This window comes from Lissotriton helveticus, chromosome 7 (assembly GCF_964261635.1).
Source record: "Lissotriton helveticus chromosome 7, aLisHel1.1, whole genome shotgun sequence".
Lineage (NCBI taxonomy): Eukaryota > Metazoa > Chordata > Amphibia > Caudata > Salamandridae > Lissotriton > Lissotriton helveticus.
In genome coordinates this window covers 396,313,216-396,337,624 of record NC_136068.1, presented here as the reverse complement: position 1 = coordinate 396,337,624, position 24,409 = coordinate 396,313,216, and the positions used below count along the sequence as shown (strand labels likewise).

Sequence of the window (24,409 nt, the reverse complement as noted above, 5' to 3'; positions counted from 1 at the left end):
ATGGTTTGTTGAGTGGTTGGGTATGAGTCGCACAGTCACGTTAGGGTTTCACCGGTTGTTATGTGTGCACCTACATGGTCCAGCATCTGGGCTTCTGCTCTGAATAGTCCCGATGACGAATCCTATAGGTGGGGCCGTGGAGCCCAGAGGCTCTTTTTGTGTCCTTAGTTGGAATGTACGGGGAGTTCTATACAAGATTAAGAGGGGGCAGTGTTACGGCAGGCAAAGGGAGCTGGAGCTGATGTGTTGATGCTGCAGGAAACTCACCTACTAGGTACTAAGACCTTGTGCCTCCAGCAGTATGGCTACCACCAGGTTTATCATGCAGGTTTTACTAGTGAATCCAGGGCCATATTAGTACATCGCAGGATCCCATATGTTCACTCTGCTCAATGGGTTGATACACAGGGACGATACTTATTTGTTAAGGGTATGATAGGGGAGGAGCCTCTGGTGTCTCTGGTGTTGGGATGCGTGTATGCCCCGCCCCCTTTGCATGGTCGATGGTTGGGAAGTTGTTAGCGGTGTGGACTGACATTCCTGATGTGTTGGCAGTGGTAGGAGGGGATTGGAATGATGTTATGGATGGACTCCGAGATAGGTATAGGCCGGGGAGGGGGGGCAGGTAGTGGGCCAATCCACCAAATTGAGAGGCAGGTTTTTCAGGTTTTAAAGTCTTTATTTCGATTTATAGAATCATAAAAGACAATTAAAAACAATAAAACATTTTTTTTTTGTTTTTGCGTACATTAAAATTAGAATTTCTTTTAAAACCATCATAATTACAATTTGCAAAATCATGTAACTCAAAACATTTCAACATATTTCTACACTAATAATAAAGTTTAAACAGTATAATAAAGACCTAATACATGAATGGCAAGTAAAACCTGTATAAAAGTAGAAAACAGAGACAGAGTCAAAGTCAAGAACAAGGTGCCTGTAGGAGTCTAGATCTAATCGCCCATGTCCAACCCAGGAATTTTGCTACGGCGACCACTACCACCTCGGAGGTGTTCGTGCGGAGTACCCACATAGCCTCTGCACTCCCTCTCACTTTAAGGTGTCGACATATGGGCCCTAGCCATTTACTTCTTGGAGCATGATAGACCTCACAAACAAATAGAAGATGACCCATGCTCTCCTTGTGTCCAGGGCACCAAGGACATGAATCACTCACTCGATTGGACCAGTTCCTAGTAAAAGATCTTAAGGGCAAAGTACCTACACGGAACTGGTGATAGAGTTTTTTGTCTAATGGCTTGGTTATGACATCCCAATAGTTCTCTAGAATGGGGTCTAATTTATGACACAAAAACCAACCTGTTAGACTTGCTCTATCTGAGGCCAAAACTAGCCTTTTACGAACAGAGGCCCAATAGAGTGCTTTGTAGTCCTGTTTAGAAGGAAAGCTAATAGACCCCGGTGAGACCCACAGCTGAATGAGGCCCATTTCATCCAGGATCAATTTCACTTCGCGCAGCCAAGGTATACTGCTAGACCCCCAGATTGATCTAATTTCCTCAAGTTCTTTTGCAAAAAGGCTTGAATCTGGAGAGGTCCAGACACGTCTCCACATGGCTACTAATCGATATCTGGCCATTTCATTAATTGGGTTGCAGCCCAAGTCCAGACAAAGCGGTTTAGTGGGAGTCGATTGTGGGAGACCCACTAATTTCCGCATAAATTTATTCTGAACTTTCACCAGAGATGATAGATCCATATGTCCCCAAAGGTCTGCCCCGTACAGTATGGCGGAGCTTACCTTAGTGACATAAATCTTAAGTGCAGGTTTGATACGTTTAGTTAAGGACCTTTTTTGCTCCTGTAAGGCGAGCAAATTTTAGGTGAAGAGTGTCTACCTGGGGTTTCCAGCGGAGACGATAGTCCAGTGTGACTCCTAAGTACGTCATTGCCTCAACTTGTTCCAGGCCCACTCCGTGCAAGCTCACTGAGCTCGTAATGGGGCGACATTTGGTTAGGACCATAAATTTAGTTTTATTTATATTGATTTTTAAGTCGTTGACAATACAAAACTCCTCAAAGCGGGTCAATGCAGTTTGCAAGCCGCTACGAGTCTTTGAGAGGAGTAAAGTGTCATCAGCAAAAATAAGTATAGGAAACCATGTCCCCCCCAAAGATGGTGCGTCGGTGGGTGTGTTCGCAAAGAATTTGACCACCTGGTCAATAAACAGTAAAAAAAGTGTTGGCGCCAGGACACACCCCTGGCGGACTCCACGTGTTACGGGGAAGGAGTCTGTCACCTGCCCTTGGCCTCCCCACCTCACCCTAGCAAAGGTGCCCTCATGTAGTCTGACAACCATGTCCAGAATCTCCAATGGCAGTCCTAAATCTCTAAGAACAGTCCATAGTTTGGCCCTCGGCACGAGATCGAATGCCGATTTCAGATCGTTCCACCTCCCAACAGCACCACCTTCCAGTAGATCATACAGAATCTAAAGACCTGGTCGATGGTGCTGGTACCTGATCTGAATACGGCCTGTAGGGGGGACAAGATACCCTCCAACTCAATCCACCCCTGGACTCTAGCTAGGACCATCTTTGCAATTACTTTTTGCAATGAGTCTATTAAACTTATTGGACGGTAGTTTCCCGGGTCTGAACGGTCACCTTTTGTTAAAAATTGGGAGAATCTCCGCCCCCTTCCAGGACATAGGGATCCTGGCCCCCAAGGCAATGGCATTAGCTAAGATGGTTATATAAGGGACCCAAAGTTGGGGGTTGGGATGCAGTCCATCCCAGGGGCCTTCCCCCTTAAGACCAAGCGGAGCGCGGACTCAGTTTCCAATTCCGAGAATTTTAACTCCTGATTGGGGATGAGGGAAGTTACCTGCCAGGGGTGGGCTGTATCGTTTTCTAGGTCAGGGTACAAGAACTGGCCTGAGTAGAAATCCACCCAGGCTTCTGCGGGCACGTGGTTAACTGGTGTTTGGGAGTCAGAATTTCTGTCCCACTTAACAAGTTCCCAAAACGTAATCTGATTGGAAGATATGCATGCATCCAATAGGTCAGACCAGTATAGATCGTCCCACTCCCTTTTAGCCTCCCACTGGGTCCTTTTATACATTGTTCGTGCCTCCTTTATATCACTAGAAACCCTAGATTTCACGGCTTTTACTAAACGGCTGTGTGCATCCCTACAGTTTTTATTGTACCATTTCACCCGGGGACCATGTACCTTTGGAGTGCCTTGCTTTGGTGGGAGTGTCAGAAGGACCTTTAGATGAGCAAAGCACCGTTCGTGGAGGTCGGAGATCTGATTAGATGCGACCCTACTATGAGCCAGAGGCAGAATGTCACACAAGGTTGACGAAACTGTCTTCATAATACTATCAAGAAGGGTCGGATTCTCCACAACCCTTGGCCATCTGAGCCTTCTTCTATCATTTGTTAAAAGAACGTCCCCTGTTAGATGAGCTACAGAAGGGGATCTGCCGGATCCACCTGGAAGTCTCAAGGTAAGTGACATGGGGTTATGGTCGCTTTCTGGGCGAGGCATCACTTCCATGTCCAACAAAAGTGACCAATATTCCATTTTTAGCAGGATGTAGTCTATCCGACTTTTCCTCGTCCCATTATCAAAAGTGGGTTTACCGACTTTGTCAGAGGATGAACGACCGTTCGTTGCCCTTAGCCCCCAATCTAGACACAGTCCCATCCAATGTAAGGCTGCCTCAGAGACTCTTTTGATAATGTCCAGGGACAACATCGGGATGTTCCAAACAGTCTCCTCCGCAGCCCCCAAATACTCATCTATAGTAAAAAGTGGCTCGAAAGTACAATTGAGGTCCCCTGCAAGAATAAGTAGCTTGTCTCTCCCTACTCCCTCGAGATACGAGTCCAGCACATCTATAATACTGGGACAACGCCCACCCGATTTGCCACGTGCATAGATGTTGACGACCACAATGTCCTGACAATTTTCCTTACTTAGCCTAATTCCTAAAAGATCCAGGTTGTCCACACAAATTTCCGTTGGTCGATAGCCAATGGACTGTTTAACCCAGATCACAAGTCCCCCCGAAGCTCGGCCCTTATTGCCCCTAATAGCTGGTTTGAAAAAATTTAGGAATCCCACCCTAAAAATTGGGTCAGGAGCCCAACTTTCCTGAAACAAAAGAACATCAAAGGTATCAATAAAATCCAACCACTCTTCCGAGTCCATACGACCCTTCATCCCTGCCACATTCCATGATGCTAATTTAAGTGTTGCAACCTCACTAGTTGTTATAATGCTATGTGAACCACTGAGGGCCGCTCCCAAAGGTACTCCTGTGCTCAATGGTAAATCCACCAGCGTGTTGTCCTCCTGATGAGGATATATATCAGCTACCATCGACTCCTTCTCTATGCAGACATCCCCCTGTATAGACACTTCAAAGCCAGCTCCTTCTACCCCATCTACTTGATTTTCCAAGACCCTCCCATTGCCACTTATTAGGTGAAGTCAATCAATACACTCCAGGCCAGAGAGGGGTTCGAAACGATTATACAATAGTGGGAGCTGTGGTATGTGAGGTGTTCTATCAAAGTGGAATCTTCGGACAGGTATACTTTGGAAAGTGGGACCAGAGGAGAACTCATAGGGGCGTCTAGGGTAAAAATATCCAAGGCCAATAGTCTGCACATCCCCCGGCCTCCCAAACCTAGCTTCCCTACGCACAAAGTCTACCACCCAGGGATCCTTAAAGGATATGATAAAGCAGTCCCCTTTGAGGTCCTTGGTACAGTTTCCTACCCAATCAACTCTTCTTACAAATAATATTTCGGTCAAAGAGGAAGGAGGAAGGGGGCGATGTTTTTTAAGCCAAAATACAACCTTATTTCGGAGATCCTCATAAGATTCCTTCAAGCCCTCCCTGAGTGGGGCAACACCAGTTAGAACTATCGTATATGGTGATGCATCCGGGGGAAGATCTGTGCATGGGGGTGTCCGTTTGCTAGCTTTCACAAAGGGAGTAGAACGATTACTGGGTCTGTTCCCTTTTACACCATGAGGTATTTTGGGCTGCAACGAAGTGCTTGGGGCATCCAGAACACCACCCTTTAGCTGAATGGCCGCGTGGGAAATAGAGCTATTGGACTGTTGTTGATAATTGATTTTAGAAGGGGCCATTTTTTGCTCCTGCTGTAAGGGAGCGGGTGTTATCGTAGTATCATTAATTCCAGTACACGCCCCTGCCGCTGAGCCCTTATTTTTATTCAGACTTGAAGCTGGTAGTGAGCCAGAGGTTACCTTTGGTGGGATTTTGCCTAAGTTTATATTTGTTTGACCTTTGGGGTTACTCAGGGGAGGTCTATTATTCCCCGTAATGGATTGGGAATTTGTTAACGTTTTTAGGAGACCAGTATTGTTATTGACAGTGGATTCAAGTACGTCTAATTTTGCAGTCATCAACCGCGTTCTTTCGAGTACAGGGAATAATAATGTTTTGAACATAGCTTCCATTTTGATCAGCAAGCTATCTTCACTACTATAGCAGGTGGGGCATGGGTCTGAGGGGCCAAAGGGGATATGGGATTGGCAGGGAAGATCATTTAAAGCTAAAACACGATGTGAGGTGGGAGTGGCGTCAAGAATAGGGACAGTAGGAAGTGGTGGGGCATTTGGTTTATGGATCTTAGTAACACCCCCCCTCTGATTGCCCTTGCATCTTTTCCTTTTACATGGTATTATTCTCTGAAGGTCATCATCATTAGTGGAGTCCGTCTGAGATTGACTGGCAGAGAGCACACTGCCCTCTCCCCCACTGGCTTGCATAACATCATGGCTAAAGTCGCTCTCTATCAGTGACGTAGAGGGACCCCCCCTCCATCTCATAGTGCACATCCGCCACTGTTTCAACAAAATGATGGCTTGCGGCTAAGGCTCGGACATCAGGGCTGGGTATAGTAGCTAACTTTCCCAAGGAGGATCGTTTCCCATTTACCAAATCTAAGGAAAGCCTTTTTTCTATCATAGCTATCTCCTTTTCCAAGATGCCTGTGGCCCTGGAGACAAAGGCGTCTATTGGGCCAGAAACTACCCCCTAAGTAGTCTGTAACTGTACATTGCGTTCTTTACCCGAGCGTAAGGGCATGATTTAAATATACCACACAACAATATAATGATGTCGAAATAATTAATACAAAAAAATAAATAAAAATAAAAACAAAGGGGGGTGGCCCAACCCATCTTCGTCCGACCGCGGACGCCCGCAGACGGCCCCGCCCTTGTCCCGGGCTTCTCCCGGTCGCTCCCGCGCAGCGGGCCAGAAGAGGACTTTTAAGGTATTAAGCTAAAGGGAGGGTGTAGGCAGGGAGAGCGGCCCAGGTGCTGGCGATTTGGGCTGGTCAGCGAGCGCTCCTGGGAGTTGAAGTCCCACGCTCGCTGCACGCTCGCAGCCCTGCCTACAGATCTTCTTCCTGAAGCGAAAAACCCACCAGCTCCCACAACAAGGTCAAAAGTCCGGCGTTGCACACCCCTGCGAAGCGGGACCCGCGGAGCGGGTACCGCGAGCAGTAGCAGGGAGATTAAATGATCCACAGATAAGGCACAAACAGCAAAGCGTCCCACGTTGGTAAAGGGCTAGGGTTGTTTAAATTAGAAACGATGATGGGAAGGCGTAGGCAGAGAGAGCGGCCCAGGTGCTGGCGATTTGGGCTGGTCAGCGAGCGCTCCTGGGAGTTGAAGTCCCACGCTCGCTGCACGCTCGCAGCCCTGCCTACAGATCTTCTTCCTGAAGCGAAAAACCCACCAGCTCCCACAACAAGGTCAAAAGTCCGGCGTTGCACACCCCTGCGAAGCGGGACCCGCGGAGCGGGTACCGCGAGCAGTAGCAGGGAGATTAAATGATCCACAGATAAGGCACAAACAGCAAAGCGTCCCACTGATATCCTTTCTTATTATCAGGCCTCACACCTTCTAGTCCTGAACGAGTAGTGGTATGGTGACAGGGGAGACCTGGCATATGCCCTGGAGCGCTACCTTATGGGGTCGCACACGCTACACACCATTCTGTATACGGTGCAATTGCGGAAGACGTTACCACCGGTCACGCAGGTTGTGTTTCAGATATGGAGACAGGCTCTGCGTCGCATGGGATGGTGGAACACCTTGACTGGTGAAACCCCCTTGTGGCACAGTGGGCGGCTACCTGGGCTAGCGACATTGCAGGGCTTCCGGGGATGGGACAGCATTGGAATTTCGACGTTGGGAGATGTGCTGTCCGGCACGACGCTTAAGTCCTTTCAGGATCTGTGTAGGGAATTTAGCATGCCTCGCTCCCAGTTTTTTCGGTATCTTCAGTTCCGTCATGCCCTCGCTCCGAGCCTGGAAGGTCTGGAGTCCCTCCCCGAGTTTAGCCCTCTGGAAGCGAAGGTGTTTATGGGAGATCTGGAGACGAAAACGATATCACGCATATACCAGTCGCTAGTTACACACACATCCCCCACACTGCAGAAGCTCCGGGCTCCGGGAGACTTGGGAAGGGGATGTGGGAGAATTGGAGGAGGAGTATTGGAGGGAGGCGTTGGCAGCCCCCAGGGGTGCGGCCATAGCGATGCGCCTATGGCTCATCCAATTTAAGTATCTACATAGAGTTTATTTCACTAGGGAGCGGTTATGGAGGGCAGGGCTGATTGCGTCTCCGGGCTGTCTCAGATGTGGCCAGGAAGTGGGGATGTTTATACATACAGTGTGGAGTTGCAGCTCTTTGGATCGGTTCTGGAGGGGGGTGCTGGAGTGCATGTCTGAGGTCCTGGGGTGGGAGCTCCCCCGTACGCCGCGGCTAGGTTTGCTGCATGTGATGGATGGGGTGGGCGGTAAGGTCTACAAGAGACATTTGGTGCTGCTGGGTCTCACGTTGGGCAAAAGAGATGTGGCTAGGGCGTGGAAGGACCCGCGAGCCCCTTCTGTGGGGGTATGGAAGAGCAGCTTAGACTTTTGCATGGGAATGGAGCAGCCGATTTTTATAGCCCGAGGATGCCCACAAAAGCACTATAGAATCTGGAAGCGCTGGGCTGACTTTAGGGGTCTGTGGCTTGAGCCGCCGGTGGACCTGGAAGATCAACAGGAGGTGATATGAAGGGGCCATGATAGTGTACATGTGTGTAGTCATTTAGATGTATAATAGGTAGGAGACACGTGGCGGACCTTGTGCGACCTGGGTGGGCGGGATCCGGGAGGGTGGAGTACGAGGGGGGGTGCTTAATATTGCTTTGTTTATGTTTGTTCATCAAAGAAAAGTAAAGCTACTATCTTGCAATAAAATCTGTTTAAAAAAAAAAAAGATTGCCGCAGGTGAGGCCCCTGGAGAGACTGCCCGGGGCCCCGGGAATCCAAACATTACAGGGCGGCGGCCTCCCCAAACCGGCGGGCTTCCGCAGGGCTGCAACACAGGTAGGGCGCCCCGCACTGGTCCTCTTCACTCTATCAAGCAGCCACTCTGCTGTACTCACTGCCGGTCCTCGAAAGCGCTCTCTCTGCCACAGCTCCCGGGGCAGTGCGGTCGGGCCACCAGGCGACCTCTCAGGGCGGCCCCGGAGCTCTGTGTACTCCCGCACTCACTCAAGGGTCCCGCAGGTCTCGGCGCCCAGTGCCACCACGGGAACCCCGCCAGCATAATCAACCTGCACGCTGCGTACAAGGTTGGAATCGCGCCCAGCAGCTACGCCGCAGTGAGGACCGTCCCTAAAGATGGCGCCCGGGGGAGATCATCGCTGAGGTCTTCCGAGAGTTCGAGTGCCCAGGGTCTGTAGGGCCACTCATCGCCGGTCAGCCCGGCGGCAGGGAGCCAAGCAGTCACGGGACACGGTGGAGCGGGGACGCGAAGAGACACGTCTCACTCCATTCGTGTCCTGGCTATGCCCCTGCATGTAGGTCTTTTGAAGCGCTCAGTAGATTCGAGATGGTTGTGGAATGCTTTTTTGTGTGTGTTTGTGTTTCTCTTGCAGTTCTGGCAGGCCTCTTAATATCTCCATATGATATTTTCTTAGTGTTTGCAGGCTTTCATCTATAGTTACGGGACCAAATCAGTGGGAGGACAGGGTCCACAATGAAGGCCCCTCTAGGTTGTTCCTGGAAGTCAACCAAGGTAGCACATTACCGTTTTGGGAACCCTTTCTAGTCCTATTAGGCTGTCAAATGACTAAGTCTCATAACAAAAAAACCCAGGGAAAAGGGAATCTTCATTCGTGTGATAGACAAAAGTCCTGAATCTTCCTGTGAATGCAGTTCCTAAATTTGTTTTTAAGTAGTGAAGTTGACTTCTAAGAGAATATCTTGAAAGAGAATAAAAAGTCTGAAGCTATGAACTGGGTTTTTGGAACTCAAGCACTCTGGGTAGTTAGTGCCTGCTGATCAGCACTGACCTGCCACATAGATTCTGCAATTCTTTAAACTAGACGCCTGCGGCATAGAAAGGGGACCAGAAAGCGCAATGAATGAGAACCCAAAAGTAAGGTGACAAAATAGTCAAAATTCTCTAAAAGGGTTTGATTTGAAACAAGAAGGGACATATGTGCACCTGCAGAGGCTGTGAGAAGAATAATTTCAGACTTTTAATACAACTGTGCAAGTCCTCTGGCCTTAATTTGCTAATGTTGGGAACATTTGTTCAAGAATATTCAAAGAGCTGGGGAAGGAACATGGCTTGCATGAAAGTTTTGAAAAGATTATTATGGGTCAAGCTGTTCCTTCTTAGGAGTGCATTAGTAAACTTTCCTTAGTAGTACCTGAAGGTGGATTATTGTGGATTGCATACTGTTTCAGAATATTGGCTGCCTAGAGGGAAACGGCCACTACAACGCGACCGTTTCCACGAAAACCTTTACCACGCATGCATTACAACGACAGCCTTTACCACGCATACCTTTACTACGAGATACATAGTAAAGGCATGTGTGGTAAATGCTAAAAAAAGAAAAAGGGGTCTTGGGGTCTCCCCCCAAGGGAAAAAAAAGTGTGGGATTAAAAAGAGGGGTTGGGGGGTCTTCCCCCCCCCTCAAAAAAAACACACCTGATGTTCCGAAACTGAGGAATCAGTGTCGTTTAGGAGGAAACGGAAAGAAACTTCTGCTTCCTCTTAACGACGTACAACGTCAGTGCCGTCACCAAGGAAGATGGAGAGGAGACGACATGAAAAGGTAAGAGGGAATTTTAGTTACAAAAAATAAAAAAGAATAAGGGTTAAGGGCAGGGGTAATTATAAGGAGTTGGGGCTAAGGGGTCATGTAAAGGTACAGGGGAGGGGTATAACCTTTAACAAGAGTATGCCCTTACCATGCATAAATTTACAACGAAAATCATTGTAAATCTATGCGTGGTAAAAGAATATTAGGGGTAACGATTATGCTTGGAAAAAGCATTCCGTTGTAACGCATGCGTGGTAAAGGCATGCGTTGCAACGGAATGCGTTGTAACGACATACAACCCTGCCTAGACAGATATCTGCCTGAAGATTGAACTTGTTAATTTCTATATTTACAATGTAAAGTTTATAGCATTGTATTTTATAATTCTACAACTCAATTATAAATCCTTGTTTGCACACTTAATGATAATGAAGTGTTACTATAAATGTATTCACTTCACCATTTTCAACGTGCGTCCATAAACCCCTTCTTCTGAACATGTTTTCCAATAAAGTAGTCATGTTTTAAAAATCTTTGCTTGTAGAGATGGGCATGAAGTTGCTGTGGCATATTTCAGGACTGGCTACATGCCCCAGGACTACAACGAGCAGGTCTGTAGAGATGAATCCCTTCATATTTATTGGGGATATGTGGGGTGGATGAGCTGTGCCTTTAGCTGAGCTGATCTGTGCATCCTTTACCCTAACTCTCTAACAACTACGCAACCTATTCCTCACGTTACCTAATTATTTCCTATTTTGCTTTCTTTTCTCAACTATTACTTTTTATGTATCGTTCTACTCCACTTTTTCCAAAAACAGTTTCCTAGTGTGATAATAAATCTGGGAATTATATGCTTGCTTCAGGGAAGCATTTTTCTACACACCCTTATTAGTGGCCATTCCTGTCTGCTGCAATAGCCTGATTTGCACCCCTCTATACTCAAATTATTATTGTTTAAAGTTTTGTAACATGATCTCCAAGGCAGTTCCATGCTTTTTATACACTTCCAAAGCACATCTCGTCTTAGTGTCTCCATGTTGCGTATTTATTTTCTTACATCTCATTCGTATAATGATTCTCCTTCTAGACACAGAGTGCCTTGCATTACTAACCTCAGTTAACCATCAATAATTTGATGGTATTGTTTGTTTTTTAACTAAGTTACAAATATATCAACTTTAACTTTCATCCTTTTAACTGTATATCCTGTTTAACTGATTCCTTTTACTATCTGGCTTACAACCAGAATTCACAACTGATCATTTTGTTTTTTTTGTCTCCTGGAAGCTGTCAGTAGGCAACTTTTATTTACTACAGTTATTTAACGATTTTCTCACCTCTTCATCCTTGCTTTCAATATTATTATGCTAAGAATTCTTTATTACATAGTTCATACAAATGGAACATTTACCATTATTATTAATTTTCATAGTTTTTAGAAATCTCAGCATAACATGGAGCCATTTCAACAGTTGCAAATGTGATCCATTAGTAGTATGCTAAAATGTACATTTGAACCATCCCAAAGAATCTTCATGTACACTTGCAAATATTGGTTGCAGCGTCTGGTAGCAAAAACATAAAGAAAAGGCTTTGTGGTGCCAGCTCAAAACTATACAGTAAAATAATACATTTACTAAGGTCCTTGAATTACTCATTACACACAGACAAAGGTTTAGAATAGGTTGAAAGAAACAACATCACTAAGAGATAAGATTTATGAAGTACCCGACGACCTCCAAATTCATGATAAGACACAAGTAAAATACACAGTGTCTTTTTATGCAATAAATGTGAGATATGGATCGAGTTTTAATAAGTTTCACTGTACTTCCTGGATGAGTTTGTTGCTTTTCACTGCTCCTGTTTGTTGAGTGTGCATTAGGTGCTCCCCACCTTCCCCCACCCCCTTCCCTCTAGAGGCCCCTAGCCCCCATAATAGTGCCTATCACATTGTCTTTAATAACGATTTTGTTTGTGGACCCCTGATAGTTTCCTAATTGTTCCTTGTGCATTAGGTTTAAGGATGCACTGAGTTTATTTGTTTTTCTTATATCTTGTTCTCTTTTCCTTTTGTTTTTTTCTTATTTTAATTTCTCTTGATTGAACTATATTGGGGCATTTATGTATGCATTCTAAATACATGTATGGTGCAGATGGATAAGATTATGTACGATCCAGCCACTATCTCTTACATACTTTTGTAGTGTAGTTCCTATAGTCCCAATAGGCTCTGCGCATTGGAATAATATATTCAGCAGTGTAGACGTAGGACTGAGTTCAACAAGGTCTCTACTGACTATATTAGCCTTAAGTTTTTGCCAGCTAGCTCAGAGGTCACTAGAAACTTTCTCGAATAAACGAGGAGGAGTTTAACCTCCCTGGATAGACAAGAAGGGATTAGCTTCTGACAACCATTTAACATGATAACTTTGCTCCCTCAGAATAAGAGTGTATCTCTAGAGTTGTGTGAAAACAATAGACAGCTATTTCGCTCAGTCAAGTGTGCATGCTTAGTTTCACCAGAGTGCAGAGAAAAGAGAGACTGGCGTTTTCAATAAAAGGTTATTTATTGAGCAGTCTTCTTCCTCATACAAGAGAAATGAATTTCCACGATTGCAATACTCATAGTAAAGTAAAGTGCGTACAGTAAAAGGAGGATTAAGAAATAATACTGTAAAAGCATTGATATGGTTTCTTAGCCATAAGATACTTTAAAATAGATAAAATATATACATACTTATATACATTGACTAACGTACTCAACTGGTGCTTCTAAATACGGCTACCCCTGTGTACCTGACCTAAGCCTAATACGTGGGAAGGAGTAAGTAAGTAGCAGTTTTAAGTTAAGTTTGTTTTGCCAAGAATCTAACTCAAGAATTCTCTTTAAGGGTTTAGTCAGCTCCGTACCTGGGTATTAGAAAGCAGGAGGTCTGGTATCTCTCTCTCAGGACTCGATATCCCAGTAACCCGCGAAGGTATCTGGAAGCACCGGAGCTGGATTTCTCGGCAGGAGAAAAGACAGAGTCTCTCTCAGTGCATCAAAGAGGAGGGGGCAGCGTCCGTGGGCTCTCGCATCAGCTGGGCTCTCGGGCAAGTAGTTAGCTGCTCTGCTCCAAATCCACCACCGTGTGTTTGCTTAAGGCAACGTTGGTATATTTATACCTGAAAGGTGCCGGGTTTGACGTAAGGTTGGACATAAGACGTCAATAAAGATGTCACTAAGAACTGGCCGTTCTTACAGTGCTTTACAGGAGTTCTAGGATGAAATCAAAACAAAAGCAAGGGGTATTTCCCAGGTTGCTGGAGGTTTGGATTGTTTAGAGAACTGGTTGTGCTTTCTAGGGGGCCGGGGAAGTAGACTTGCTTAATGTGACAGCACGTGCTACGACTGAATATGGATATGAATATTATGCCGTTGTATGGATAGTATTGATTATAACCGGACAAGGGCATAAAATAGGAATATCGATTTAGGCTTCTAGATAAAAACACAATACCCACTCCACGATCTAATGTCCATCATTACTAAAACTAAGCAATAGTAAACATATAAAAGTGCATGTGTTTTTCAACCCACCCCAAAATACATTTTTAGCATTTGAAATGGTGCATAGATATACACGAAAATTGATTATAGGTACTGTACGTTATACAAGCAGTGTAATCATTCAGTAAAAAGTATGCATATATATATCAGCATGAATGATTTGCGAAATTTACACATGAAATGGCTCTTAATACAGAAAAAAGGTCGAGACCATTCCATCACATATAAATACAGTTGCTGTAAATGTGCTAGAGGCTGAGGTAATATATTGTCTCTAGAGTTCCTTAAAATAGAAGCTCTGTTCTCTAAGAATAGTTCTACTTCAAGCAGAGTACATGTGCCAGAAAAAAAGGTAAATATTTTGGAACCGGGAAAAAATAATTTCACTTTCAGGGCAGAGAGAAAAAAATGTAGTTCCAAATATGTTCAGTAGCTTTTGTTTATCAAAGCCGAAGGCCGAATTCAGAGTTCAGGGAACGCTGTGTACTAGTTTGCTTAAAAAGTTATTCTTTTTGCTCGGGGGAAAACATCATTTCAGACAGACTCGCAAAAAAGTTGTCTACGGCTTCAGGTGAAAGTTCGATTAAGTTCGAAAATGCCGCAACTGTACAGTCGTGAGAATGATTGCTATCATCGATGTCTGGATCAGCAATGCTCACAGAAGGTCGTACCTGGGTGATGTTGCTCTCATCTCGTACTTCACTACCCCCTAATCGTAGTGGTGAAGTCTTAATGAATGCCGTCATCAGAATGGGTAGCCGCTGGGGACAACACTATGCATGAGCCGTTACAGGACTTAGCAAAGTATCTGTATCCAATGGTACTGCTGATGGTAGTGTAAGACAGACGTCCAACACGCATTCGTCTCCGCATAGCATACATCGAAGCACAAGTAAGATGCAATTCTGCCAGATGGGTCTGAATGAAAGAAACCAGGTCATATTCAGATCTCTTAGAAACCAAGGACTTTAGTTATGCGGTCCCGATAGCGTATAGCTAGGATCGTTTCTTCCATTGTTGCTGGAGTCTTGTCTGCGATTTGGCTTGCCATATCGAAGCAGAAGTATCAAAAATAAAATGCCTGCTACGAGTCCCAACAGAAGTGGTAGGCCACCAAAGACAGAATGGACAAAATTAGGAAAAATGCCCAGGACTGTTTGGGAGGGTGTTAACAGTCCCGAAAAAATTGTCTTAAATATATGGGGGATACCGCTGGTATCAGACATATTTAGGATTTGGCTTAGTATTTCTGCGAAATGCAGGGGGCAATTTGTTGATAAAAGTGTATGTATCTCTGCCGTTGTCCTTGCAACTTGAAGATCATACGTTTCTTTTGATGACGTCAAGGGCACAGTTGTCTGTAAAAGAACAGACTTAATTCTGCTTAAAGTATCAATTCGAATAGAAGAGATGTTCAAAAAAGGCCAAATCTTCGCCTCCATGTCTGGAGTGCTGTTTGGATACAATACTTGCATACAGCAAGTGACCATGGAACTAACGCTCACAAGATAAGCTTTTCCTGGCACCATGCCACAACAGCTGTGGTCCACTATTAGAATGTAACTCCCGTTAAAAAGTCGTCTAAAGAATGGCTCCATTTGTGTTGCAGGTGTGCCGTGCTGGTGACATGAAAGGTTATTTGAAGTCCCCTCACAGGCCCCATGCAGGTCAATACTTTGACACAGAAGTATACCGCTCAGTGATTGTTTACAATTTTTACCACCAAGAAATACATTCTGTTTCTTTTCACTATAACGTGTGTGTGTAAGGTAATTCCCATGATGACTTAATGTACACTTTACCCAACCTTTAATACTGGCCCGCTGGTATATACTCTTGACAGTATTTAAATTGGAAAGTTGTTATCGGAATTGTTATTATTCCATGTATTATCCATTCAATGACAGGTCTTTCTGACATTGTCAATGGTAATCTCTCAAGTTTTTCAATGCTCAGAATTGTATATTCTGCTCCTTTCTGTGCCAAGCTGATTTGTGTGTCAGTAAAGTAAAAGATAGAGAATAGTGACGTTGTGTTGATTAAACGCCAGGGCACGTAGCCTGAACGCATATTTTGCAACGTCCAGCCAAGCTGTACAATAGAACGCAATTGGGACTGACCGTGTTGTAACATTAGTAAGTCCTGCTCTATTATATCAATAGCAGATGATACAAAACTGTCCAGTGAATATATTCTGGAAGACAGTCATTAACCCATTGTCCACAACAGAAAGTGATTTTTCCAAATTGATACGGTCAATTTCCCGTATTTTTTCTGCTGTTTCAATTTGAGTTTCTTTCCAAGCTTCATTTATTATACCGGCCGCTATGAAACGTTTTTGACGCTGTTTGCGTGGTCCCATTATGAAATCACGCAAGTCAGCACCGTCTTTAAGTAAAGTCAAGTGTTGCTTAATTTCTGCCAGTGTGGATTTGTGTAGCCATTCGAGGCAGAGTTTTCCTACACTGTATGTTGTAACTATCCCTGGATGTTGTCTCTGGGAGTATCTAGGGTCTGGCCTGGTCAATTTGAACCCCTGTGATTTGTTCAGGAATCTATCTTGACAACTGTTTGTGTCTGTGGGCCAGATCAACCATTTTTTCCAATCAGGATGTGTTCTGTTTTGGTTAAAAATATGGGATACGTCTATCTCAACATCTGTAGTGCTATTACTGTCAGGTGTTGGCTTTGGAATAGACAGTTTGTTTAAGTCTTTAATTTTGGCTAGGCCAAGACAGGTTGTTTGTTGAATGGTGTCATTCAGGAATATAATTTGTTCTGGGATCATGCAGGCTCTAAATAATGATTCTAAACCTTGGACCTGCCAATCTTTGGTACCCCATATGGTTTTTGTTTCAATGTTGTTTTTCCAAAAATCAAAACCAAATGTAGTCATTTTTTCATAAAATGATTCTGAATAGATTAATTTAGTGTTTGTCAACATTGTTTTCATTCCTGTCTTATTTAACATTTTAAAATAAAACGTTTCCGCTTTACTTGTGTTAAATCCTGAAAAATATGGGAATTTCTCATAAAATGTTTTTGAACTGCCTTTTGGTGGAGTTGCACAATGTTCCCATTGATTATAATAAAATTATTTCTAGGTTGAGCAGATTTATGCAAATAATGATGTGCAAAATGGTTGTAGCAGTACATTTCTTCATAATTCGATGAACCTTGTAAATAATCATGTTCTTTAAATTTTGCTGACATAACTAAATCTGACATCTGACATCATATCATTAATACTTTCAAAGTCCCAATCATCAGAGAATGTACTCGGTTTTACAAAGTCACTTAATGAAACCTTAAACTGGTGTGGAAATTTCAAGAGCTCGACCGGGCCATAGATTTCGTAATCTGTTTTGTCCCAAGCTACCCCGCCGGGTAGTGGATTGGCTGTGACATTCACGGATGATAGTTCTCTTTTCTCGATGTGAGATGACTTGTGTGGCTTTAGGACCAAGTTGATGTTCTGACTTGCTGTGTCCATTGTACTGTATTTTCCTTCAATAAAATTTCCCAAACAGAGAACCATGATGAGCCAAAGCAGGAGGAAAAGTACACCTAACACAATCCAAAATTCAATCCATGGAGAAATCAGATAGGTTTCTTTGAGTTGATGAAAGAGTTCTGTTACTTTGTCATTAAAAGTTTTTGTTGTTGGCTGTTCTTCAGGCTCGCTTGGATCCTCAGAAAAGTCATCGAAATTGATGAAGTAGCCAGATGCAGTTCTGTCAATTGTTGGAATTGCTTCAGGGTTTTTATTTGATTTTACATCTTTTGTTTCATTAGCGTAGTCTGAGGCTACATCGTTGTAGACTGGTGTTTCTTGATGAACTGTTGCAATTTGGGTTTCAAGAGGCACAAGTTCCATGGTATTGTTGCATAGTCCTTTTTTATTCACTGCAGGTTTATCAAATGTGATTAGTCTCTCAGTTTGAACCTCTTGTATTGTAGCAAGTTTAGGTGTTCTGCTACATCTTGGTAGTCCACTGGGCCTACTACTTATTATTGGCCACATGATTGTGGTTTTATTAGGTCGATTGATACAACTCGGTTCTCCTTTTTACCAGCAAGGTTCGGTAGTACTACTGAACTTGTTCCGCTGACAGCTAAAACAGGTACTGCTTTTCTGTAAGAAGGCCCAAATTCCTTTCTTCACCGCTATTTTCTCTCTGACCAGATCCCCAATTTTTGGAATCCAGACAGGCCTTGCTGGGACAGGTGGTTTTTCTTCAGTAGCTGTTGGCTGCTGTTTTAGCTTTGCGTTGCTCAGGTCTTTTCTTGTTTCATTTAAGTCCTGTAAAATAGCCAAACGATCTTTGACATCAAAGCATTTTTCTTCTACCACTGAAGTCTGACTATCTAAGTCCTGAATATGCATTCTAGTACCGAACAATAGTTCGTACGGGCTGAAACCTTTTAGAGAATTTCTTGGCAGATTATTAAGACTACGTTGGACACTTGTTAAATGTTGGACCCACCCATCACCTGAACCTAATACCCTCGCCGTTATAGATTGCTTTATGTCTCGGTTTTTTCTTTCCACAATCCCATTTCCCTCAGGATGGAAGGGACAAGAGTACCGCAATGCAATGCCCATGCTGGTCATGGCCTCCTTATAAGCTCGAGAGCTAAAAGCAGGACCCTGGTCAGAATGTAGCATGCCAATTGCGTATGTGCCGATATAGACTCGCAAATCTTTTATAACAGTTCTGGCGTCAGCCGAGCGCTGGTGTCTACATTTTTAGTGAATTTAGTCTTAAATAATATACAATAGGACGCATCCTTCCTGTTTGATCATGCGTATAGATCGCCTTATGCTCTCTAATTGGGGTCCTGGCACTACTCCGGCCGGTTCGCCACTGCGATCTCTGTTGCAGTTTTGACAGCTCATTACAAATTTGTAATGTTGCAGGCTCATTCCCGGCCACCAGTATTCTGATTGTAATTCCTTCAGAGATTCCTTGATCTTTCGGTGCCCTAGACCTTCACCCATGTGTGCGTCTGCTATTAACAAGACTCTCCTGTTCGTGTTTGGAATTACTCTATCCCCCACTCAAGGGATTCGAGCAAACGGAACGGAGTTTGCATCTATTATGTATGTATAATTGAGTGGATAGTTCACAGGTAGTGCTGCGCAGTCGCTTTTTAAAGACGTTTTTACCGCCAGCATGGTTTCCCCGTCTATGTATTTATCTGAACGCTTTTTTGTGGCTACGGAAGCCGGTTTAGTTGCTTCCGCTGTGGCTGTATTAACCAATGAATTCCCTGCAACGTGAACGCCATCACGCTGATGACTCAGTGTATGTATCACGTGAGTCTTTTTTAGTTCTTTCTGTAAAAGAACTATTTGTTCCCAAAGCGTTTTTTGCTTGATTGTGCCACCTTTTGCATCTTTGAAACCATTTTGAACCCAGTTCTGCAAGTCATTATTGTAAGACTTGACGCAGAAATGCGAATCGCACACTATTAGTGTCGGGAATTCGCGATCGGCAATATCGAGCGCCATTTTTAAAGCTATTAATTCAGTTTGTTGACATGAATTGTCTTTTACAGATTGAGACATAGTTACCAGTGGTCTCAATTTGCCTCCGTGCCACCGGCATTTAACAACCTCGCACGTAGCATTGTAAGCTTGCTTTCCCCAAACCGAGGGTTCTGCATAACTGTTTGTGTATATTACACAGGCGTACTGTTGTAGGGGCAGAATTTCGATTGGCAGAGGATATTCTCTTTCATATGCTAGATCTTTCAGTTTTTTCATATTCGGGTCAAAATAGTATTTCACTTTTTCTGTAGCAAGAGAATTTTCCCATTGTATCTATTTTGGATCTAATGCCACGGTAGTTAAATTACATGGGCTTGTCAATGACTCGAAGGCTGATTCTGCTGTTAAAACAGTTATCCGTTTGCCTTCGGCTTGGGCTTTTTCTTTTGCTACAGCTGTTTGAACCGCATTTACAATGTTTTCCGCAAGACTGAATGTTTTTTCAGCTTGTGTGTACAAGTGTGACTTGCAAGCTATTGGTACCTTTTCTCCCTCATTAGAGGTCAGGTACGTGAATCCGCATCTTCCTGGGATGACTCTGATTACAAGGTTGCGTGTGTTATCGCGAGTTTGCAATTTTGTTTTGGCTAACATGTCTGTTTGCAATGATGTCAAAATTTCTGTGTGTATTTGAGTCCAATTGATTGGTTTAAAATCAGGTTTTATTAATTCATAGAGAGGTTTAGCCCTCTCCGCATAATTTAAGATGTAAGTTCTTCCGAAATTCAGGAAACCTAGTATTGATTGTAAGTTCTTCAGCGTTTTTGGTGCTTGAAGTACAGCACATTTCTCTAAGAAATTGTCTGCTAGGCTTTTGCCTTCACTTGATAATTCATATCCTAAAAACAGGACTGTTAGATGGGCAATTCGTGACTTTTTAAAGTTGAATTTGTAACCCTCAGCTGCGAACCCAAGTATTATGGTGTTCACTCTTTTCAAGTGAGTATCCAAGTCATCATCTGTGAGATAGATGTCATCGACATAAGATAATGCCTCATCATCATATATTTGTAGTAACTCTGTTACCCTTGCTGAGAATAATCCTGGGCTATTCTTGAATCCCTGTGGGAGTCAACAGAAATTTCTGTGACCCCATTATTGAGAAAGCGGTCAAGTACCTGGTTTCAGGTGCTATGTTTTGACAAAAGAATCCATTAGAGATGTCCAATGTCGTTTTGTATTTTTTGCGCACGATGTTATTCATTAGTGCTGCACTTTGTGAATTTTGTACTGCAAATGTCTTGCAACATGAGTTAAGGGGTCTGTAGTCCAAAATTAGACCATATGAATTGTCTGGCTTGGAGACAGGAAACAAAGGATTGTTCATTTGTGAGGTGCATGTTTTAATCACCCCCTGGTGTTCAAGTTGATCTAAGATCTCCCTGACTTTCTTTTTAGCTTCTTGCTTAATTGGGTACTGCCTTTGTGCAGTTGGTTGACATTTTAACTGGATTTTGTGAGGAGGAGAGTCCTCATCCCATCCTACATGATTTTTATATAATGCAGGAGCTTGGGCTACTGCCCATTTTCTTGCATATGTATATTTTCTATGAATTGGAATATGGTTTGAGAAGGCAGGCATAATCATTTCTTCGCCATGAGGGCACTCCCTGACAAACTCTGGTGGCCAGTCTTTTTCAGCTAAAAGGATGTCATAGCCTTTTGAAAGATTATCCCAAAAGAGACCCCTTACTTTCCTAGTCTTATCTCCCTCTATACGTAATGTTATTTCGTATATTTTATGAGGTTTGCTAACTCTGGTATCTGCAGTTTCCACCTGAATGTATTCATTCGTGTCCACTGTCTCCAGATGATTCATCAGGATCTTGCGAGCTATGGTCACTTCTGCTGCGCTGTCTAGCATTGTCTGGGCCCACTCTCCGTTTTTCAGTTGTGTCCTCAGTATCCTTGGCATGTTTAATTATTTTAATGCTGGCTACCTTCTTTGTTGGAAATTGTAATTTTTTACTTTGATGAGCAGGTTCTTTGTCTTTGGACTTGACGTGCTCTTCTCTGTGTTCTGACCGTCCTCTTCTTTCCGATTTCTGCGAGGAAGTCTGAAAAGATCGAGAGGGACGTGTATCAATATCTTGATATCTATCAGGCTTTCTTAATTTATCCCTATCTCTAAGGTTGTATTTTTTCTCAGAGGGCTCCCTCTGGGGAGACTTGTGTCCTTGGTCCGGAGATCTTTCTCTCCGCCGAGGAGACCTTCCTCTGGACTGGAATCTTTTTTCTTTGGGAGTAGATTGTTTATTTCCATCCCAGCTCTTTTTTGGAGTGTTTAGATTATTTTTAATAAATATCTTTTCAGGATTTTCAGTTAGTTGGGGTTTTACTGGTTTCCCACCCAAACTATCTCGTCCTAGTTCTTTATTTATTTATTTATTTAAAATTTGTAATGCGCAAAAGCTACCCGCAGTGGGTTTCCCGGCGCAAGGGATAGACTAGAGGAGAAAAGGACAACACTGCTGAGTTATTAACATCTGGAACTACAAGGGAGTATTAAAAAAGTAAAGTTTTCAGTTTTTTGCGGAAGCAGAGCATGTTGTTCTCAGTCTTCAGGGCAACAATCAGAGCATTCCAATGTTTGGGACCTAGATGTGAGAAAGATCTTCCCCCCCATCTTCACCAATTTGAATCTAGGAATGACATAGTCACAGTTATCCGAAGATCTTAGAGTACGGCTGGGCCTGTAGGGTTGAACCAGACTCTGAAGATACAGTGGAGCAGAGCCCTGTTTAATTTTAAAAAGGTAGCATAAGGCTTTAAATTTGATACGGCTCGAGACCTTAAGCCAGTGTAGATCTCGAAGAGCCTGGGTGGCCGAGGATCTCCTCGGGATGTTGCAGAGGAGTCGGGCTGATGAGTTTTGCACGACCTGTAGTTTGTTAATGGTCGCAACATCAGCACCAAGGTAGAGGACATTACCGTAGCACAGGCGAGATGTTACTAACGCCTGGACCACGGTTCTCCTGGTGGCATGAGGCAACATCCAAAGAATTTTCTGGAGCCATCTTGGAGTGGTAAAACAGATGGCCGTCACCTTGGTGGCCTGTTGCCTCAGACAGTTTGTCGTCTATGAGGAATCCAAGGTTGCGTACCACCGGGACCGGTTGAGGAAGGGGACCCATAGCACAAGGCCAGTGTTGCGGACCCCAAAGATCTTTATGTTTCCCCAAGATGACAATCTCGGTCTTGTCACCGTTTAGCTTGAGGAGATGCCTCTGCATCCACTCAGCCACTAGTGACAAACCGGTTTTCAGACCGGACACATCGTTGGCTTCAGTGCTGGAGAGAGAGAAAACAATTTGCGTGTCATCGGCGTATGAAAAAATGGTCAGCCCGGCATCCTCCGCGATGGAAGCGAGAGGTTTGATGTAAATGTTAAACAGCAACGGGCTGAGAATAGACCCCTGAGGGACACCATATGCCGAAGGACAAATCGCAGATACAGCTTTCGCAGAAAACACCTGGAAAGTGCGCTCACTTAAAAAGGAGGCAAACCAGGCCAATGTGGGGCCAGTTAGTCCTAGGGATCGGAGAGAGTTCAATAAGATGGAATGTGACACGGTATCGAACGCCGCGCTCAAATCCAGAAGGATGAGAGCAGAAGTTTCTCCGCGATCGATACCGTGCCGTAGCCTCTCAGTTACCCCGAGTAGTGCAGTCTCGGTAGAATGGTGAGCACGAAAACCGGACTGAGAGGGGTGTAGAAAGCCCTGATTTTCAATGAAATGAGTGAGCTGCGTGTTCACATGCAGTTCTTCATAGGATTTTTCTATGATTCTGGCAAGTTCAATTGGTTGGTCTGCTATATCTGTTTCTTTTAATTTCTGACGGATCGCCACAGATGCTGCTTCTTCTTTTATGTTGGCTAATAATATAGCCGAGACCTGCTTGAAGTCTTTCAGTAATTTCATACACAGAGTTAAAGCAGGTTCTGGACCGTATTCATTTTGAATCTGTCTTGGCACATCTGGTATAACCGCCATGGATGGAACACCATGTGTTTTTGTGTAAATGGAAGCAAAGGCTGTGCCCCAAGTGTCACAGTCCTCCACATGTGGTGCGATCCCCATTGGAAGGCAGATAGTCAGAATTCTGTGTTTCTCAGTAGGGGTAGTATCCGGAAATACTGCCTCTATTTGAGTGATTTTTTGTGCTAACCAGAATGGAATTTGTTCCCGTTTTGCGGGTGTTTTACCAAGACACGATTGTATATTCTGTGGTGTTATTTTGTTTGTGTTCCCCTGATGAGGGGTCAGCTGTGGAATGTTAATAGCTGGTTGGACTGTTGAAGTCCGCATTACATATTGGACTAATTGTCTATGTATTTTAATGAGTTGTTTTAGCTGTGCTAAAAGTTCTGGTACTGACATTTTTGCGATGTCGGGATGTGGTGTGTAGCTGGCTAGAACCGGCCACGTTGCTCCTGGTCTACCTAGTGGACCGAGCCTGGTGATGTGATTATTATGTTTTAGGGCGCCTTTAAACCAGAGCAGGTGCTCTTGGTATTTTAATGGGATTTCCACCTCTTCGAAAGGGGTGTACTCTTCCGGAGGTTCCTCTATTTTGTAATAGTGGAATTCGTGTGTGACAGCATTTGCTGCTGGAAAGTTTATCCATGAATAGAATACCTCTGTCTGCCGATATTCATGAGCCTCAATTACGAATACGACTATCCCACCTCTTGGTGTTAGTCCATTTTCTATAAGTTTAAGAGTTATAGTTTTTCTTATGTTAACCGGAATGAGTATAGCATTCGGGTCATTCTGTAGGAGACTTGTGTCATCCTCTAGGAGTCGAGCTGCTATTCTAGCTGTCTCCCTTTCGTCTTCATTTTCTGACATTTTTACTGACAGAGGTTTTTGTTGCAGATCAAGTTTCAAGGAAACAAAGATTAGGTGCACAATATTTTGGAACACTTTATCCTTCAACGTTGACTATACCAAAAACTATACATAGGAATCTCTTCCTACTAAGTTCCGGCAGATTTTAACCTTTTACCCACTCCAGACGTCTTTTGGAGTATTTACGGGAAAAAGGGTCTGTGTGAAAAAGCACGACTGAGTTACTCTAACGACTTGCGTTAGATTTATCGCCTTACCAAACGTTGGGCGCCATGTAGTGTAGTTCCTATAGTCCCAATAGGCTCTGCGCAT

The 24,409-nt window shown here is 43.9% G+C and overlaps 1 protein-coding gene across 5 annotated transcripts in view; it reads left to right on the top strand.

Moving 5' to 3' along the window:
• The window catches only part of GSS (glutathione synthetase), a 757,391-nt gene that overhangs the window by 411,114 nt on the left and 321,868 nt on the right, over window positions 1-24,409 (top strand). For all 5 annotated transcript variants that reach the window (XM_078652246.1, XM_078652247.1, XM_078652248.1 and 2 more), the window contains one exon: window positions 10,679-10,745. In XM_078652246.1, coding sequence (XP_078508372.1) covers window positions 10,679-10,745 — 67 coding nt within the window. The remainder of the gene's footprint in view (window positions 1-10,678; window positions 10,746-24,409) is intronic.